Below are 20,320 nucleotides of genomic sequence, written 5' to 3'. Positions count from 1 at the left end.
TCAAATGCTTCTATCGTTGGTAATAAATAAAACAATTATTATTCGTAGAAAAGAGACATGTGAATTTGTCTTAACATTATATAATTAATATTTTTACTTATTGAAATTTATAAACTTGACCCAAGGGAAATAATATGGGCGAAAAAGTTAAAAGTTGTTCTATGGTTGTATCATACTATTGTATAGTATATGTACATATTTATACTAGAATAACAATACAATATTTCGAATCCAAATTTTACGTAATTAATTAACGAAATATATTTAATGTATAATATTATACATTTCTCTATATAAATATGTTTATATTAAAGAAATAAAATTTGTCTTCTAGCTACAATTTTGTTCCTTCCTTTGAGATATTCGATATTTTCTACAAGCTTCCGGGCAATGTCGTTCCAAATATCGTCTTTGTGAGAATGCTTTGAAACATTCCCCGCATCGCCATTGCCATTGATGGTGATTCCGTGTCCTTTGATGCGCACGTAAATTTGATCTACAAAATATATACGTCACGCCGTAGCCTTAATTTTATAAAACAATACAATTAAATCAATAAAATTAACCTCTTAATTTATTAAAAAATAAATCATTTCAAGAGATGCACGAATTAACACATTACGCACGGATTACGCAATCAAGATATCTGATTGTCGTTTTCATTCTTATACATTTTTCATTAAAAACTTTCTATCATAATCATTACATATCAACAAAATTACAAAATCTTTGTATTCTCCGTAACGCGTGCTAATGTTTGTGGTGTACCGATAAATATTGAACGAAAACAAGGAAGGATTGTATACCGATCAGCAAAAGATTTATGGCAGACTGGACACTCGAAAGGTCGTTCACCAGTATGGAGGCGAAGATGACCCTTCAACACCCACGGACGATCGAAGCTTTTGCGGCAATAGGGACAATAATGCATAGTTTTATTTCGTTTCCAATTTTGTGGGTTTTCCACCCCCGATGTTTTCATATTGCCACCCAGATACTGATTTTGGGAATCAATCTGTTTCTTATTTGGAGTAAGATATAATGCTTGCGAGGTCGTTTGATTCTCGGTTTCATTGAACGTCCTATTCAAATTTACTGCCACCTTGATTTCATTATTACTTACGTTTACCGGATACTCTACTTTTTCGGAATTTGATGTCAATGGTATTTGCACTTTCTCCACGTTTTGTTTATTATTAGGGTCAATCACTACCTGATTGGTATTCATGGAAACATTCGTAGTAGTCGACGATATCGTATTTTCGATGTCGGAAAAATTTATCATCCCTAACTCTACTTCGTCTACATTAGATTCTTTATTCCACAACATAGTGTTTTCTTTGTTAAACGTATACCGTGTTACGATTGGTAATTTTGAAGACGTCCATATATTACTACATTTCGTAGAATTATCTTTGGTCTGATGTTTTCTCTTCGCATCAACCGATGACGGCGGCGTCCATGGTAATTCTGCCTCTATTAATACATGAAAAACAGTTGATCGAACTTTACCAGTGTCCCCAAGCTTTTTGCGCATAATGCACATCATTCTATTCGTTTTAGCACGCTGAATACCAATATCGCATTCGTTCTTGGCGGAACGGGCAAAAACGTGCCAAAAATACAAAGAAATTATAAACGTGGAAAGCCAAGCTAATACACTTTATGGTTGTCCTCTTTCCTTCGGCATACGTACCTTTCGTTTCGTACCATCAAATTTTTACATTAGATTTACGTTTGATTTTGAGTTAGTTTTAAGGTATATTTGGGTTAGCTTTCAAGGAAAACACGTTCGATGTTGAAACTGTATCTAACGTACTTTTAGGCAATATATCATCTCCGACTAAAACGAATACAATATTCGTATTCAACACGTGAAAACGAGTAGAATAACGTATAATATGTGCTAGAAGTTTGGGGGAGAGAGGGGGACGCACTGGTAAAGTCTTATGAAACAAATTTTTTCTCTTCTTGTACGATAGATTACGCGCTCTATATGCGAATTGTTTAATTATCATTAACGAATGTCTAGCTAAAAGTGGACCTTGAGATTCAGGGCAAGAAACGCAATTCATCTTTTTCAACAACTTTACGAGTTACAGGATATACATACGTACTTCCTTTTTCATAACCACGCTAAAATATCATTCGTCGTTTCTGGACATACTGTAGCTTACTGTACAGCGAAGAAATGTTTCTTACCTTCAGAAGAGCTATCGGTCTTTCTATATCTTGTCATCGACTTGATCAAACAACGCGGCATGTTTTCGCGAATACGAACGGACACAACTTGACGAAAGGAACGAAATACAATAAAGTGTTGGGCGTTGCAACAGCGATGGAGCAAACCACTGTCACACAGTTGATAGGCATTTGTTACCTTCTTTATGCCTTCAGTACTGTAATATCGAAAGATTCACCCACAGCCAATGTGAGAAAAAGATGCATTTCCAGGCATCATAGATCGATTCTTTTTCTCACTCAGGATAGGCAAAAAGGAGAAGCAAATTATTAAATAATATAATAAAATGTATATTTTCTTCAAATTATCCAAATTAAGCGCAGAGTAGAGTTATCATTTTTGTTAAGTGTAGGTGGAACGATATGTTAAGGGATTGTTCTTTTTTTATAGGATATGTAAACGACACGTATAGTTTGTTTATAGAAATTAATCTTTCTATTTATTTTGCGTATGGAAATATTACAGCAGAATATTTGGAAATACATATATATATTTCATATTTGTATAAAGATCATAAAAATTACTTATCGTAAAAAGAACATTAATAAAATGATATGATAATTGCAATGAGAAATGGCTTAATTGTTGGAATAATTTTCATATAAACGTTAGTCGTTTCTAGTTTCGTAAAGGTCGAGCAAATTTAAACTTAAGAATAATGTGTGTACATAATCGAACCAACTGTTTGTATACATTTCTTATGAAACTTGTACCTTCATACACAATTTCTTCTATCACGCGAAATTTACAATAAGTTATAACTTTTAAAAGAACAAATTATCATATCTAAGCGTAATTCACGTGTACTTACATATTATACGAAATATTTTTGAAAAATATTTATTTATACACATTACTCTAACATTACTGTTATAATTATTACCTTTTGTATTAGTTTGTTTATAATATATTGCATAATAAATTTAGTATTAAATTTAATGAATATACATAAAAAGAAATAATTTATATATGTGTAAATCATTTCTTATTTATGATTTAATCCCGTTCAAAAGTCTGAATAGAATGAAATCTATATTAATGTATAATAACTTACACAGAGGCATTCATAACAATATGTGTATTATTAGAAAAACGACCTCAACTACACAACTTTGGTACGGTCTCTGTAACGGCCCTTAGTTTTCGTTTAACAGTCGTAATGGTAAGAACACCTCTCGTAAGTATATCGAAAAGAAATATTTTATTTTAAAAACCTTTCATACCTATTCCATTTTGCAATTATGTTATAAAATGTTAATTTCGCCAGTTTTATTATAAAGAGTACCCAATTCAGATCGATTCCGTAATTTTTATTAGGGGTTGGTCTAGTTAAAGCAAAGTTTACTTAATTTAATGAAAATAATTTCCGCTTGTGATATCATTTTTGCAGAGCTAAGTTTGTATAATATACTTAAAATCTACATTTGTCAGTGTACCGGATATACTGATTAATATTTTATTTATTATTCATATTGTGTCATTTACGAAATTCTCAAGCATTTATAATATTTGAACTTGTATAAAAAACATAAATGAGAAGATACAATTAGTAATACATAAGGAACATTTGTGCCGTTGAAAAGACTTTAACCATCGAAAAATGATACGATGATGATTTGACCCTCAAATTCTATTATACTTGCGTTCTTCAACTTATGTTTACTTCATTGTGTTGTAACGCTTCAACTTTTGCTCTCATACCTGTTGTATCAATGATGTAAAAACCAAATATTTTTTAATTAGTTTTCTACGATAACCGTGGCATTCTAACGATTAAACAAATTATGCCGGTGAAGACTTTAGAATAATAGGAAAATATTTTCGATTGCTTAATAAAAATGTAAATTAATTCGACAAAAATTATTTCAGATTATGTATCGCAGATTATTCGTACTTCTGGTTGTAAGCATTTTCAACCCGCGCGCCGATGCCGCAGGTAACTTTAATCGTACATATTACAATTAGATTTAGTAACAATTTATTTCTAGCACATTCTAATTTATACTTTTCTTACTTTTTAATTTGAAGCTATAGGCTGCGAACCACCGGATCTCTTCTTGTGCTCGAACAAAAAATGCATTTCATCCATCTTCCGTTGCGATGGGGAAGATGAATGCGGTGACGGTTCCGACGAAACGGGTTGTGAAGGCTACCAAGTATATATTAATTCATAATTATCATCAAAACGATATTTATAATAATATATTGCTTATTCTTATATTTTTTATTATTAAAGAATTGTATAGTTAAATAATTTAAAATTATTTGCAAGAGATTGCAAAATATTCCACGTCTGAAATTTCTCAATATGTTCCATAAGTCGATAAAGTATTATACATTATATAATTATATTACATATATATTTATTTTTATCTTGTAAATTATTATTTTATTCGGAACTGTATATTTTTACAACGAAATGGTTTCTTATATTATATATATATATTATTCTTATATTATACTTCTAATATATAACAAAATCAATTTTTTTATTTCAGCTTCAAAACCTTGAAATGATTCGTTGCGCTATAGACGAGTTCCAATGTTCCGATATTCATACTTGTATACCGATAGAAAAATTCTGCGACACAAAAGAAGATTGTTCCGATGGCAGTGATGAATACGATGGTTGTGTAAAAGATGTGAGATCGCATTTAAATTTTGACTTCTTATCAAATAACGGCATAATTCCTAGATCGGTACTCCGAGAATGAAAAAAATATATAAGTTTGTTTATGTTAATTATAATATAAATTAGATTAAATATCAATCGATATTACAGATTGGAGAAATTTATTACAATTATTCATAACTTTCATCTATATATGATGCAAGTATCAAGCATTCCATAATTGATCAGCTACTTATTATTTTTATTTTAAGCAATAAAGATGTTAATAAGATATATTCTTTTTGCCTCAATTTATAGTAACTTGAACGCAAAAGTGAAATATTTAATCTTCTTGACATACTATATCCTAAATGAATTTGAAGATTATATAATAATAACAATAACAACAACAATAATAATAATACTTTATTGTACATCAGACTTTACGTATATTACAAGGTGGTTCTTTGGTACAGCAGATTGACTTACTAATTTGAAGACTATACGAATTACAAATATTCTTCTAATCGATATATTCTCAATTACTGCAGGTAAATTGCGACGCATTCAAATGCAAAGATGGCCATTGCATAAGAAACGAATGGGTTTGCGACGGTATCCCAGATTGTCCAGATAAGAGCGATGAAGAAAAATGCGGTAATCTTTCTTCTTTTCTTTCCTTAAACTATATTTTGATGTTAAATAAGATCTACAAATTTCAAACTTATATTACTATTTTATAATCCATAGAGAATTACATGATACCAGTCGATGAATGTAACAACGAATACGATCGATATCTGTGCAAAAATAAAAGATGCATTTCTCTGAACGCAACCTGTAATGAGAAGGATAACTGCGGGGATAATTCAGATGAAGATATAGATGCATGTATCAAGGGTAAGTAGTAGTGAAGGAGATATTGTTTCGATTCAGTAATATAAAGTCGGAGTGATGGCAATTTTTGAGCCAAGCCTTGGCAATTTAACAGTAATAGGTTTAATTGTTTCAAATCATAGCTGATGCATCGTGCAAGGAAGCAAAGTGTCAACATAATTGCAGGAAAACACCTGAAGGTGCTCAATGTTCGTGTCGACCAGGTTACAAGTTGGTGAACAACCAGACTTCGTGCGAGGGTAAAGATAAAAGATTAACAATCTATTTTTTCTTTTTACTGAACTAAAGGTTGATTACAGACATATTCAGATATTCAGATCTGATTTAGATTCGAGTTAATTATTAAAGTCATGATCAAGAAGAAACTACAAAGTTATTTTATATACATATCTATTATTTTATAGATGTGAATGAGTGCGATAATTACGGAATTTGCGATCAAGAATGTATCAATAGCGTTGGATCTTACACATGCTCGTGTCAACCTGGTTACAGTCTGAACGATGACAAAAGAACTTGTCAAACCGAAGGTAAATCTTTTCTCAGCTTTGTACGAACAAAATTTTTTAAAAATTTAATTCTTATCTGTGATAGGTTCTATATTCTATGACTGATAGAACAAATAGAATCTGTAAAAAGGAAAAGTTTTGAAAGATAAATACCTTCTTGAAAGATAAAGAGCCTCATTTTCCTAAGTATCTACGTATTTCTAATTAGTATCTATTTTCTACTGTTTATCCACAGGTGGCGAAGGTTTGATGATGTTTTCAATTAAATCTGAAATCCGTGGTATTTATCTCAATTCTCGGTTGTATTATCCGGTGACTCAAAATTTGCAACACGCCGTGGCTATTTCTTTAGACGCGAATAATGTATATTGGTCCGATATCGAGGACGGAAACGAAGCGATAATCAAAAGTTTAGAGGATGGTTCGCAGCGAGAGGTCATTGTTACAGCAGGTAAATTATGCATATAAATCGTATTCTCAAATTACTCTAATCTTTCCTACTGTACTTTATTACAAAATTTTAATTTTATTAGATCAGATTGATACTCACATCTGAAGTTTGCATGTACGTTACTTATTTCCTTTGTTGCTCATTTTCTTATATATATATATATATATATATATATATATAAAAGAATATATATATATATATATATATATATATATATATGTATGTATGATATATATAAATTATAAGAAAATATATATATCTTCAAGGTTTGAGCAGCCCCGATGACATGGCAGTAGATTGGGTAACAGGCAACATATATTTCACGGATGGTGGTTATATGCATATCGGAGTTTGTAACAATGATGGTTCTTATTGCACTGTTATAATAAAAGAACAAAACGATAAACCGCGAGGTCTTGTTTTATTACCGTCCAGTGGGTAAGTGCATTTCAAGCGTAAAAAACTGAACAATTGAGATTCAAAAGTATTTTCAGCATCTGGATAAATAAAGTATTTCAATCTCCTAAATATCTGTTTAAAAAAAAATTATGAAATTTTATGTTACTACTTTTATAAAATTGCCATATCTTGTTTTTATCAGCTTTTTATTATACTTTCTGTAATTAAATGTTTAAGAAGTAACACAAGTTAAAGAATTTTTGCAAGTGCAAAATAAATAATAAAATTATGTGTTTCCAGTATAATGTATTGGTCCAAATGGGGCATGGATTCATGCATATTGAGGGCAGGAATGGATGGAAAAAATAACACTGTGTTAGTCAGCAAAGATTTAGAATTGCCAAACAGTTTATCTATCGATTACGCGAATGAAAGATTATACTGGATAGATGCTAAAGCAAAAGTAATCGAATCGGTACGACTGGATGGTACAGATCGAAAGGTATATTTCACATTTCTACACCGAACATTAGAACAATGTTCGTCTGAAGATCGATAATTACAGTAAAAATTATTTATTCGCTTTTTATTTGTACCGTTTTAGGCCATATTAAAAGATATAGCAAAGAGGCCATTTTCATTGGCTGTATTTGAAAATAAGTTATACTGGAGCGATTGGATATCTAATACCATACAGTCATGTGATAAATTCACTGGTAAAAATTGGGAAGTTTTAGTGTCTACAAACAGTACTATTTATGGCATACACATATATCACTCTGTTTTAAAACCCAAGGTACGTTCATTTTTTTCTTTCTCGTCAATTTATTCGTAAATAAATGATACAATATTCGATAATAGATGCCGAATCCCTGCAATTCAAGCCCGTGTTCTCAATTATGTCTATTAAACTCAGCGAATAGCTATACTTGCGCTTGCACATTGGACAAAGAATTAAATTCTGATAACCATACGTGCCGTGGTAAGTTGTATTATTGCTGTAAACTAGTGAATTAAATACAAGACGTAACTTGATATTTAATAATTAAATAAATATACACACGAATTAAATAAATTTCAGCGGTTAAGAAGAAGACGCATTTAATTATCGCAGCAGGAAGTACATTCATAGACTATTATCATGAACTATTGGGAAAACCGAAAATTACTACCAGCGACACATTAAATCACGTCACTGAGGTTGTTTATAATCCTCTCACTGGTAAGACTTTAATAATCGATTATTGACAAACATCCTACTTATTCCAATAGACAAACCATGATATTTCATATAACAAATATATATCCGTTGCTCTAAACACGCGGTCGAAACCTTTCAAAGTCGAATAATGTTATTTAACGTGATTTTATTTAAGCTCATAATGACATCACAGCGCTTTAATGTCTATAAAAATCATCGAGAATATATAACATTTATATCGTTATAGTTATATAACATTGCTGCTTTTAAATATTTTCAATATTACTGGTTTACACTGGTTACACAGGTGGTTTACTAGCCAGCGACCAGCTAAGGGACAACATTTTCCATTTTAACATGCAGACTGGTGAAGAGAAAAGCATGATGTCTATTGAAAACGAAATACTAGGTGGAATGGATTTCGACTACGTCGGAAATAATCTATATTTGTCGGATGTGAAACACAAAACTATCGAGGTTCACAGCTTGAACAACAATGAAAAAACGATCTTCTACTTCCAAGACGAGCCTTACGATATTGCACTTGTACCTGAAGAAAAGTAATCATTTTTGTACATGAATCACAAAAAGACGAATGAATTTCGATATAGTTCTATATACATGTTTTTTTTATTTTAATTTGCTAAGCATTATAATAAAATCTTTATGGAAAGATCATTATGTGATGATGTTTTAGTATCATGATGGTCGTATTCAGAACGAATGAATTGTATCGCATAGACCTGATGAACATGAACGGGCTTGGTCCAAGAGTCACGATCGAAGGGAATAAGACACATTTAATTGGGCCGAAAATATCTTTGTGCTACGACAGAGTTCTGAAACTATTGTTTTGGAGTGATCAAGGCACTGGTCGTATTGGTAGTACGACCATTCCGGGTTTGTATTTCTATCGTAATAAATGACTAATGTTAATGACTATAATATAGATATAAATATAAATATAATTAAATTTTTTAGGTTTCGAAACATATATCTTCCGCACTGGATTACTGGAACCCGTGAGTCTCACTGTTCTTAGTGACTATGTGTTTTGGACTCAATATAAATCGAATAAATTGTATTGGACCAACAAAAGCAGCACACAGCAATATCAGAAGCATACTACATTAGGTGAGTAATATGAAATAAGTTATAAAACTCTTTGATAATCAATTATTAATCAACAGACATGAATCGTCAACCATAATCAAATATATTGTCTAGATCGTTGATGAATGGATTTAATCTTAACTAAGTTTTCTCCATTCTTAGCATTTTATGCAATTAAATAAAATAATAATGAGATATAAAGAGAATAAAGAATACAAATAGCGATTAATCACACAATCCAATTTATCGTATAGATAATCGAATATAAAAAAGAAAGAATTATACCAATTATACAGAAACAATTGTATCTTTCAGAAGTACCTAAAGACTTGAATAGAATGCAGTTAATAAGTTTACATCAAACGTACATAGAAGAGCACCAGTGTCGCAACAACAACGGAAACTGTTCTCACGTGTGCCTGTTATCTAATGCTGATTCATATGTAAGCTTAGAGTGTTTGTATAATACGATTTCTTTGAGACACGATTATCCTTGTACTTATATTTCATTTAAATTTTCAGATCTGTGCGTGTCCACCCGACATGATGCTGGACGTAGATAATCGAACGTGTACTCTTCAAACTGCGTGTAATGCTGGCGAAATAAAATGTGGAGAACACGATATATGCATAAAATCCCATCAAAGGTAAGATATTATTATCTTGAATGGTTCAGCCATGGAATTTATCAATTTATAAGTGTATTCTGTAACTTTCCATGTCTATTAATCATGAATAGATAAAAGTTTAATCTCTGAAACATAATCATTGAAATTCTTACTTCATGGATAATTACTATTTTGTATTTTTAGTATAAGACTTGATAAATCAATCGTATCAAACGAATTGTACGATGTTCAATCGATTTATAATTTTAAGATCACTTAAACGATGGAAACCATCAGTCTGCGTTGGCGTTCAACACTTGCTAATTCACGACTGTAACATGACAATGAAAATTATTTCATACCCTTATTCGATAAAAATACACGAATTCATCTTCTTTTATTTTGATATGCAGAATATACCTATAAATTTGAAAATACAACTATCATTTATATTTTATATTTAATATCTGCATGCGTTATTAAACTGTAAATGTTTCGCAACTTCAGATGCGACGGAATACAGGATTGTCCTAACGGTGAAGATGAATCAAGTATTTGCGATGAACACCATTGGTCAAGGTGCAAGCACGAGGATCAGTTTCAATGTAAAAACGGCGACTGCATAAGCAAGACGAAACGTTGTAATTCCCACTACGACTGTGTCGATCGATCGGATGAGGAAGGCTGTGATAAAAAGGAATGCGACTCCAGTAAATCAAAACCCTTACTAAATCTTATTTATAACGTGCTTATTGTCTACAATAACAAGACTGTCTAAACATTTAGAGCACACGTTATAAGCGATAAATTATATACTGTGTATATAAAGCGAACGACAATGTAGATCAAATTGAGAGATCAGTGAATGAAACTATTAAATAGATCGAATATTTATTTGAATCAATAAATTAATATTGTTTAAAACTATCGTGTTGTTTGCTTGAACAATCGTAACACGCGAATAAAGCAATCATAGCTGAAGTCACGTTATTAGTGATTAAATGAATTTATAATATCTATTCATAACTGATTTCAAGCTTGAAGCAATAGAAAGACGACTGAATTTATCGATTTATATAAGGAAAAGTTAACATTTCTGCTTCCTGTTTTTATATTTCTATACACATACTTCTCCTTGAACTCTGACTCTCGCATGGAAAAAAATAAATATCCGATTGATTCTCTGTTATATACCTTATCAAGATCATGTTTCGATTCTTTTTCGATCAATTTATTCGACGCGATAAAATATCTGGAACTCGTGTAAAACGAGTCGAATAATGCTATTGTCATAAGACATCAACATCGAAAAACTATGTTCGATATGTATGCAAAATGAAGGCTGAATAAAGGCCTTCGTTGTACTCAAGTGCCCAACAATTATTCACAATGACTCTAATATCTTCCAGATGAGTTTCAATGTCACGAAGGGGCTTGCATATCGAAATATCTCGTGTGCAACGGACAAAGTGATTGCACCGATTTTTCGGACGAACTTAATTGCGACAAGCACAAGTGCGATGGCGATGCCTTCGCATGCGAAATCGGGACTTGTATACCCAAAACGTGGAAATGTGATGGAGAGGTGAGTCCAAACCTTCCATTAGGCTTTTTTACATCAGTACCTTACGAAACATTCATTTTTTACGTGTAAATTATACACTATTGTTTATTTTTGTAATGTAACAACGTATAATGCGTTGTAAGTTAAAAACAATGCAAGTGTACTTTTCTAATGCAATTAAATTCTACTTGAACGGAAAACGAGAAAGATGAATCAATCTTATTACACTTTCTATTCTCTTTGTTGATTATATCGTAGTTAATACTTTCCTCAAAAAAGAAAAACGGTAGAACGACAACTTGGTCACGTATTCTAACTCGTTTAATGTACAAGCTGTATAAAAAGTAGGTGTAAAAACTACCGTAGCATGATTCTACACTCCTGAATCAGTGGAAATCTGTAAAAAAATGTTTGTGCAAAAATTAACCTTTAGCATGATCTTCAAGGTCAAATTTTTTTTATTGCAACGTGTTCTACTCATCACGAGCAACGAAAATCTCAAAGGGATCATGGGCCGCAAATGCCCTTCCTATCAGAAGAAAATATTAAAGTTTTAATAATCCTTAAACTGGCTTAATTCATAATGTGTTTACATTTAATTATTCTCATTTAATGAGAAAGTAGCGTACTATTTACGAAGTAACAAAAAATTAGAAGTCACCTCGAGAAATATATCAGAATACAGGAATAATGGTAAATCTCTGTGTGCAGGAGACATTCCATGACAATGCAATTTTCAGCGGCTATGTTAACAATTTGATGATCAAAAATTAATATTGCGGCATTTGAATACAGATCGAGCCCGTATCAATTAGCGTAAAGAAGAATAGGTTGATTATCACTTTTGTTCATCCTTATCCACTATTAGACCTACATGAAGTAGTTCATCGAGTAAGAATCAGTCACGTGACAGTGCGACGAATAATCAGAGAAAAAGATTTACGGCTTTAAAAAATTCGCCGCGTTCAAGCACTACAGGCAAATGACTATGTTACTCGACAAAGCTTTTGCCATGCTATATAAGTTGCCCACTTTTTAGAGCGTGTATTATTTATGGATGAGAGCGGTTCTTCGAGTTGTAGCATCCTCAATCGACAAAGTGCCAGGATTTGGGCTTACAAAAATCCACAAGCAGTGATGTTAAAAGTTTCAATCAAAGACGATTATTGGAGATCATATTATCGCCTCTATCTTTCTGCCTACATCGTTGCCTACATTTGCATACGTAACAAGTGCGAAGTATTTGCGATTTTTATGTTCACGTCTCCTAAGCAAATTACATGAGATCCGACTGCAGAATATAAACGCACTGCAAATAAAGTCAGTTTAAGAATTATTAAAACTTCAACATTTTTTTCTGACAGGAGGGACATTTGCGACCCATAATCCCTTTGAAATGTTCTCTCCCTTTGAATATTTTTTTACAAATCTCCACCAATTCAGGGGTGTAGAATCACGTTACGGTAGTTTTTACACTTATTTTTTATACATCGTGTACATCTAATTAAAAAGTAAACCCAGGCTGTTTCATTAAAATGTTTAGTTGCATAATTATTTAATTTCGCATGTGGATAAAGGCTGACTGTCCAGATGGTTCCGACGAGAGCGAAACATGCCAAAGAAACGCGTGTCCAACCGAGATGTTTACCTGTTCCAACGGTCGTTGCATCGATTTAATGCTGAAATGCAATGGAGTCAGTGAATGCGAGGATGACAGCGATGAACAATATTGCAAGGACACGGGTAACAGAAATTATGTCAATTGTACTGTAGATCAGTATAAATGTTTCAACACAGAACTGTGTCTTCCGAAGCAAGTCAGGTTAGTCAATTAATCATTATTATTTATTAATTTTTTAATTATTTTACATTCATTTTCTTAATCAATTTCTAAGACTACCACATTGCTCAGTATATGTATAGTACAGTAAATTTAAATTACCATGAGTTTCATTTAATTTTATATATCCCTTTTTTAATAGGTGTATTTTCATCATAATGAAATGAAGAAAGCAAACAATTGGTCCATTTTATTAACCTATCGTTTTCGTAGATGTAACGGCGTTACAGATTGTCCAAAGAACGACGATGAACGTAATTGCCCTCGATGCCAAAAGGAAGAATACGTTTGCGACAATCAGAAATGCATCGATAAAAGCTGGGTGTGCGACCGGATAAACGATTGTGGGGATGGATCGGATGAAAAAGATTGTGACGGTGGTAATTCGAAAATAAGTGGCATCAGCACGAATTCTATTTGCAAAGAATTCAAATGTTCCAACGGTGCCTGCCTCCCCTTTGCCAATGTGTGCGATGGAAAAGTAGATTGCTCCGATCGAAGCGATGAATTCGGACAATGTGGTACGTACAGTGCAGATAAAAGAAATGAAAATATATCTTTTTTAATTGTAACTTAATAATAAAAGTATCATTCAAAAGCTCAATTCTAGTAATTGACAAATTGAATCAATATTACTGTAATATGTGAACACAATAATTCACATTTAAAGCATATATTTTTACAGCAACTGCGTGTACCAAGTACAATCCCTGCACAAATATGTGCCACAAAACACCCATTGGTCCTGTCTGTGGTTGTAGAAATGGATATCAATTGAGTAACGATTTTAAATCCTGCGAAGATATTGACGAATGTAAAGACAATGTTTGTTCACAAGTATGTTATAATACTAATGGATCTTTTACTTGTTCATGCCACGAGGGATACGTCATTCGAAGCGATAAAATTTCATGCAAAGTGGCTGGTAAAGAAACACTTAGCTTCTTACGTTTTATTTTGTTTATTTTGCGTTTGGAATAATTAAATAATTATAGAGAATGTATAATAGGTGAATATTTTATACTGTAACGAATTATTTTATTGTAGGATCACAAATGGAAATAATTACTGTTTCTAATGCTGATATCAGAAAGTTATCACCAAATTTAAATTCAATTCAAGTTATTTATGAAGAACTAAATCCTGAAATAAGCGGTATTGACGCGAACACGAGGGAAAACACTATCTATTGGAGCAATGGTAATATAAAACAAAATTTACTTGTCTTAATGCATAAAATATTTTTTTCCAAAACACATTCTATCCTTAACGATTTAGCAAAAAGAATTTTCTGTAGCTCACTTAGGAATTAAATCATGCATATGCATTTTATATACAACATACATATTATTGCTTTGATTCAAACATTTTACTAAATTCCTAATATAATTTTATTTCTTCATTTTGTTAAACTCTTAATACAATATCTCCCATAGATATCTTGGGCACGGTAAGTAAAATAAACATGAAGACCAAGGAACGAAAGACTGTTACCGGCCTTGGCAGACCGGGAGCTCTAGCTGTTGATTGGATTACCGACAACGTATACTTCAATGATAATGACTATTTTAGCAGTGTTCAGGTATCGAATATTCATTATTCGCGTTCATTCGGTATCTGTATTTAGCCACGAAAATCTTTTAAATTTTAATTTACAGGTATGCAATCTAGAACAGCAGAAGTGTGCTAAAGTAGTATCAATCCCACTAAACAACCGAGCAGTCTCTATTGCCGTCGAACCAAAAGAAGGGTATGTTTTAATTAAGAAACTTATACCTCTTTGGCGCCTAACATTTAAAAATGATTTCATTCGATTCTAAATAAATATTTATTTCATTTTCCAAATTTTATTATTATATAATATAATTTGATTATAAATTACAAATTATATAACATATTACAATATATTATATATAACATAAAATTTGGAAAATTATATATATATAATTAATTAAACGATAACATATATAATTATATATATATATAATATAATATAATATAATATATATATAATATAATATATATATAAGTATTATATATATATATATATAATATATGCAGGTAATATATATATATATATGCAGAATTGAAGGATTTAAAAAATACGATCGTAAATCATTCATCCTAAAAGTTTTAGGGCAATTTGAGACACGAATCACGGTACTAAATTTTTTGAAACATTTAGTCATATGATTTATAAAATTTTAGTGCTGATAGTATAGTAAAGTATACTATCTTGCAGCAGTTTTATATATATTATTATTCAATTTAGGTGGTTGTTTTGGAGCCAAACTTCTTGGACATCTTACGATAGACCTATGACGGAAATATATCGATCCAATACAATGGGTACTAATATAACAGCGATTGTACATCGAGATCTTGGTATTGTCTTTGCGTTAACTATTGATTATACACGATTCAGATTGTATTGGTCAGATACGTTTCATAAAAATATTGAGTCCTCGAATTTAGATGGTTCTAATCGTATTATAGTTTTAAACACAGATGTAAGTTCTACTAGATTATAATTTATGCAAGGAAGATATTGTTATATGTTTATATTACTCTTATTTTTAATATCATAGGTTCATCAGGCTTTGAGCATTAGCATATACGAGGATTCTTTATATTGGTTGATGAGTACAACTGGTAAAGTAAAAAAATGCAAATTATACGGTGACAAATCGTGTGTAACGATTACCATTGGTATTTCAAATATCGACAAGTACTTTATTATTTCGCACCCAATGAGGCAACCTATTGGTGAGTTAAATAATTAATTGATTAATAAAATTTTATGTTATTTTCTAATAAGAAATACGTTCAAAATTCACATTTCTGTATTAGGAAAAAACACTTGCGAGAGACATAAATGCAGCTACATGTGTGTTTCGGGAAACAACGGACCCGCATGTATCTGTCAGAATGGATATCCGAAAGATTCCAGAAGTACTTGCATGGAAAACACAAATATAAAAATTAAATTTGATACGAGAAAAGCTGGCCGTAGAAACGAAAGTATTCGTTATCAACACGGGACCCTAATTGGTGTAATAATTTCAGTAGTAACATGTATCGTAGTTGCGTCAGCCTACTTTTATTACCAGAAAATTAAACCACGCTTTTCAAAGAAAAATAATCTCAGGTAAATTAATCGATAATTCATTTTTAGTCAGAAATATTAGCTTCTTATCCTACTTGCAGTATCCATTTCCAAAATCCATCATACCAGCAACGAAATGAGATCACACCCTCGTTCAATTATATTTCTGGTTTACCACCTGGAGAACATGAATACGTTAATCCGATTATAGATATACAAAAGGTAAATTACTTACATCATATTCAGTTGTAGAAAACATATATGTTTTTTCATATTTAGAATCACAATGAAAATATACCAGAGAAGGGCGAAAAACAAATGGTGAAGCTTCTCAATTTCGATCAATCAGATGACGAATCTAAAGAATCTACTAATGGACAGGATATTCGCTTAATATAGTATAATATATATTAACTTTTGCTAAATTAAAATGAAACTCAAATTTAACTATGTACATAATTATTTACCTACTTTATAAATATTTAATAATATGTAAAACCTTCATGTATATATCCTTTTACATACAATTAATAAAAACAGAATAATCAATAATATTTGATTATAATAATTATCATTTAACATTCTTTATTAACATTATTATATATAAAGATATAATTCTATAATATAAATTTCTCATACTTTTGAACTATATCCGGTAATTCGCAACTATACGAATATCTTTTGTATTAACTAATTAAATAAGGACTATCAATAGCTCCAATTCCAGCTGCTATTCCTCCTTCATTTTCATTTGATGGTTTTGTTCTCAGAATATGTCCTACCTCTTCATTATATATAATATCATTATTATTTCTGTAAAATGAGAACTCAGTCACTCGATATAATTGCTAGAATAATTATGAAAGAAATATATTTTATTACACACCCTATAATAACACCATAAACACCAAGTTCTGATACAACATCAGTGAAATCCAAATGATTATCTTCAAATGGTTCATTATGACCACGTACAATATAATTCTTTTGCACAGGTGGATAAAAACGATCCATTAATATCCAAGCTGTTCTTTCTTCTGAATTTCTCATGGATTCTAAATGAGTCTTTATATCTTCATTATAAACATTGTTTCCACCTCCTTCCCTTTGTGGTTTTAAAACATACTTTTTAGGATCTGACATAGCATTATCAATGATTACTTCTGCTTCGTTATTCTGTTTACAATGCAGATCAGTATAAAAATAGCTTCAAAATGTAATATTAAAATAATCATATGTATAAATTACAATTGCAATTAATGTTTTCTAATACTTACAAATTCTAAAGAGTAAAGTCCAGCAAATACCTCTTGTATTTGTTTTATTGTATTATCATCTTTTAAAAGTACGTTAAGTACATTAGGATAAGCTAAAGATTGTTGTACCTAATAAAAGTTATTTATTCTTTACACTGTTCAAAACAAAAATGAGTATTTTTTATACCTTTTTAGTACCAGCTAGATGATATTGTATTGATGGACATTTTATTGCTTTTGAACGTTCGATTAATAATCTAATTTCCCATTCTCGTTCAGTGGGGTAAGCTTCAACTTCATAACCAGAACGAAAATAAACTACAGAAACTTCTAAATCTCCGCTAAAAATAAAAAAATATTATTTAATAATTTCTTATTTAGATATAGATAGTAAATTTAATAATATCTAAACAACTTTTCAAATATTTTATATAATTACATACACTATTAATTGTTTATTTGGTCCCAACTTTGCTTCAGACACCAAATCTCTTAAACTTCTTCTGATTATTTTAATATCAGGATTAATTTTAGAAATTTCAAATTCATGAAATCTCTGATCACATACATTATAAGTAATACTTTCAACAACAAATAATATTACAGCCCTATAATAAAATATGTTAATTATTTAACAGTTAGCTATCATATTTGTACTACTTACTTTTCATTATCATATAATTTCCATGCATATATTAGCCCTTTACAGAGTCCATTAATTGGATTATTTTCTGGGATCTAAACACGGTCAAAAGTTTAATAAGGATCAGAAAAACTTAATAAATATGGAATAATGAAAGATACCTACATTTTTTATTTTATCCGCATGTCCAACTTCTGATAAGATATACCTAAAAATGCATTATATTAGGATTAAACATAAAAAATATATTGCATACTTTGTAACAATAACTTACTTATGATACTGAGTAGTAACTGTAACTATTCCTCCAAAACTACTTGCAATAGTATTTAATTCAACTTGTTTAATCTGATTCTCATGTAACATGTAATCTGATCGAAGTAGACCAAGACTTAAAGTCTAGAAGAGAAAAATTGCTTAGAGACTTATTCATCATACATTATTTAAAATAAATTTATATTATGTTAGTATTTTACTTGACTAAATCCTTCCTTATATATAGTTTCATATATGTTAAATAATTTTGCTGTAAATGGATCTGCATCAATTGTACTAAAAGATATAAAACAGTTATCTATAACACATACAAATACAAATACAAATACAAACAACTTATTATTTTTATATACCTTTTTAAACTTTTTATTAGAAAATTATTATCATGTGCAACCTTATGTATCAGTTCATTCAATAATACTTGTATACCTTTAGCTTTCTCAAAATTTTTCCTAGGAAAACTTGATGGTAATAAAGTAAATGGTAAAACTTGTACCTGATTTTTATTAAAGGATACTTTTGATCGCATACTAATACCTGAATAAAAATAAGTTAAATTTGAATTGTTTGATTTCAATAAAATCATTATTATATATTTTGAAGAATAAGAAACAATGAGCCAGTTTTTTTCATTAGTTTGATACATCTATAAATTAATACCATGCATAAGAGCCCAATCCTTAGCCTTATCTACAACATTTTCTAATTCTTTCCTTGATAATTGTAATTGAATACAAGGTTCTAAACGTGAAACTTCCATTGTCATATAAATTTAATAAAATATATGAAATTTCAAACAAAAAACACTTAAAGTCTGCATCAACTATCATTCAAAATAATTGTTGGGTAAGCGACTAGTCATATCTTTATCTTATGATTAAACATAACTTTACACAAAGACGAAACTACGCGTGTGTGTAAACATATACGTACATGATAATCCAAATCCTTATCATATATTTCCAGTTTCAAATAAAAATAATTATTCATGTAAATATCATAATTGCAACAACCATAACATGTCATTATTTCCGAAAAATATTTCGATCATCTTAGAAAAGTAATTTTATTTAACAATAATAAATACATTGTACATTTTATAATAATTTTAACAGTACCTATATATATTATTATTTTATAAATAGATGATACAATATTCGATAAAACTGTATTATTTAATATTTATAATATATACATTATATATAATATATATAATATATATATATAACATAAACATATGTATGCACCTGATGAAGAGGTATATACATGTTATGTATACATAGTATGTAAATATTTAAAAAGTGAAACATTTATCCAAACTTTATTTTGCCAACTTTCTTAATTTAAATAAATATTTTTGCATTGATAATATTTAAATAGTACTAATTCATCTTTGCGAAATAAATATATGCATATATATATATATATATATATATATGTATATAATTCTACAAAATATATATATTATTTATTTATGTATTTTAAATATATGTTAACAAATAAAATTTAAATGTTATGGAAGAGAACTTTATTTGCCAACTTTTTTCTTCCAGTTATCCAGACATGCGTATACGCTTCTATTTCAAGCACTGTCTTCACTGATA

At 30.2% G+C, this 20,320-nt stretch overlaps 3 protein-coding genes across 6 annotated transcripts; 1 reads left to right on the top strand and 2 right to left on the bottom strand.

Annotated features, from left to right (window-relative positions):
- Positions 1 to 308: 308 nt before the first annotated feature.
- LOC117205480 (zinc finger protein 236-like) lies at positions 309 to 2,370 on the bottom strand. The gene is made up of 3 exons (XM_033443915.1): positions 2,203 to 2,370; positions 807 to 1,476; positions 309 to 496 (listed from the first exon to the last, which is right to left on the bottom strand). The coding sequence occupies exons 1-3, from the start codon at positions 2,261 to 2,263 to the stop codon at positions 331 to 333; spliced, it is 897 nt and encodes a 298-aa protein (XP_033299806.1). The 5' UTR covers positions 2,264 to 2,370; the 3' UTR covers positions 309 to 330.
- A 1,016-nt stretch (positions 2,371 to 3,386) lies between these two features.
- Positions 3,387 to 16,995, top strand: LOC117205477 (vitellogenin receptor). 3 transcript variants are annotated; one of them, XM_033443906.1, is made up of 32 exons: positions 3,387 to 3,404; positions 4,112 to 4,178; positions 4,271 to 4,398; positions 4,741 to 4,884; positions 5,405 to 5,510; positions 5,604 to 5,753; positions 5,873 to 5,989; positions 6,155 to 6,280; positions 6,495 to 6,710; positions 6,977 to 7,148; positions 7,410 to 7,611; positions 7,714 to 7,905; positions 7,971 to 8,091; positions 8,191 to 8,331; positions 8,618 to 8,870; positions 9,008 to 9,210; positions 9,292 to 9,444; positions 9,739 to 9,866; positions 9,946 to 10,070; positions 10,539 to 10,741; positions 11,441 to 11,616; positions 13,173 to 13,417; positions 13,649 to 13,956; positions 14,121 to 14,360; positions 14,483 to 14,635; positions 14,872 to 15,017; positions 15,094 to 15,185; positions 15,708 to 15,945; positions 16,024 to 16,201; positions 16,286 to 16,583; positions 16,643 to 16,763; positions 16,821 to 16,995. In XM_033443906.1, exons 1-32 carry the CDS (start codon positions 3,402 to 3,404, stop codon positions 16,938 to 16,940), a joined length of 5,265 nt encoding a protein of 1,754 aa, XP_033299797.1. In that variant the 5' UTR covers positions 3,387 to 3,401; the 3' UTR covers positions 16,941 to 16,995. The 3 variants fall into 3 exon arrangements, with proteins under 3 accessions (XP_033299797.1, XP_033299796.1, XP_033299798.1); XM_033443905.1 differs by having other exon boundaries at positions 3,387 to 3,419; XM_033443907.1 differs by lacking the exon at positions 16,643 to 16,763 and having other exon boundaries at positions 3,387 to 3,419.
- LOC117205479 (glutathione synthetase-like) lies at positions 16,512 to 19,794 on the bottom strand. 2 transcript variants are annotated; one of them, XM_033443914.1, is made up of 12 exons: positions 19,650 to 19,794; positions 19,070 to 19,253; positions 18,917 to 18,992; positions 18,715 to 18,839; positions 18,606 to 18,648; positions 18,462 to 18,535; positions 18,241 to 18,405; positions 17,985 to 18,138; positions 17,819 to 17,926; positions 17,428 to 17,717; positions 17,181 to 17,354; positions 16,512 to 16,719 (listed from the first exon to the last, which is right to left on the bottom strand). In XM_033443914.1, exons 2-11 carry the CDS (start codon positions 19,243 to 19,245, stop codon positions 17,228 to 17,230), a joined length of 1,338 nt encoding a protein of 445 aa, XP_033299805.1. In that variant the 5' UTR covers positions 19,246 to 19,253; positions 19,650 to 19,794; the 3' UTR covers positions 16,512 to 16,719; positions 17,181 to 17,227. The 2 variants fall into 2 exon arrangements, with proteins under 2 accessions (XP_033299805.1, XP_033299804.1); XM_033443913.1 differs by lacking the exon at positions 19,650 to 19,794 and adding an exon at positions 19,377 to 19,643.
- Between the last annotated feature and the right edge of the window lie 526 nt (positions 19,795 to 20,320).

Source organism: Bombus bifarius, unplaced genomic scaffold, assembly GCF_011952205.1.
Source record: "Bombus bifarius isolate JDL3187 unplaced genomic scaffold, Bbif_JDL3187 scf7180000007991, whole genome shotgun sequence".
NCBI classification, from domain to species: domain Eukaryota; kingdom Metazoa; phylum Arthropoda; class Insecta; order Hymenoptera; family Apidae; genus Bombus; species Bombus bifarius.
The sequence above is the reverse complement of the archived record's forward strand: the minus strand, read 5'-3'. Positions and strand labels throughout refer to the sequence as shown.

Excerpts from the sequence above, each read along its gene's own strand:
- LOC117205479 (XM_033443913.1), bottom strand. The coding sequence starts at position 19,482 with ATGACAATGGAAGTTTCACGTTTAGAACCTTGTATTCAATTACAATTA. Across the intron at positions 18,536-18,605 it reads ATGCGGATAAAATAAAAAAT|ATCCCAGAAAATAATCCAAT; the intron begins GTAGGTATCTTT and ends GACCGTGTTTAG. Across the intron at positions 17,927-17,984 it reads ATCTAGCTGGTACTAAAAAG|GTACAACAATCTTTAGCTTA; the intron begins GTATAAAAAATA and ends AACTTTTATTAG.
- LOC117205477 (XM_033443905.1), top strand. Across the intron at positions 4,399-4,740 it reads CGGGTTGTGAAGGCTACCAA|CTTCAAAACCTTGAAATGAT; the intron begins GTATATATTAAT and ends TTTTTATTTCAG. Across the intron at positions 13,957-14,120 it reads CGATGAATTCGGACAATGTG|CAACTGCGTGTACCAAGTAC; the intron begins GTACGTACAGTG and ends ATATTTTTACAG.
- LOC117205480 (XM_033443915.1), bottom strand. The coding sequence starts at position 2,263 with ATGCCGCGTTGTTTGATCAAGTCGATGACAAGATATAGAAAGACCGAT. Across the intron at positions 1,477-2,202 it reads GACCGATAGCTCTTCTGAAG|AGGCAGAATTACCATGGACG; the intron begins GTAAGAAACATT and ends ATGTATTAATAG. Across the intron at positions 497-806 it reads CATAAATCTTTTGCTGATCG|ATCAAATTTACGTGCGCATC; the intron begins GTATACAATCCT and ends TATATTTTGTAG.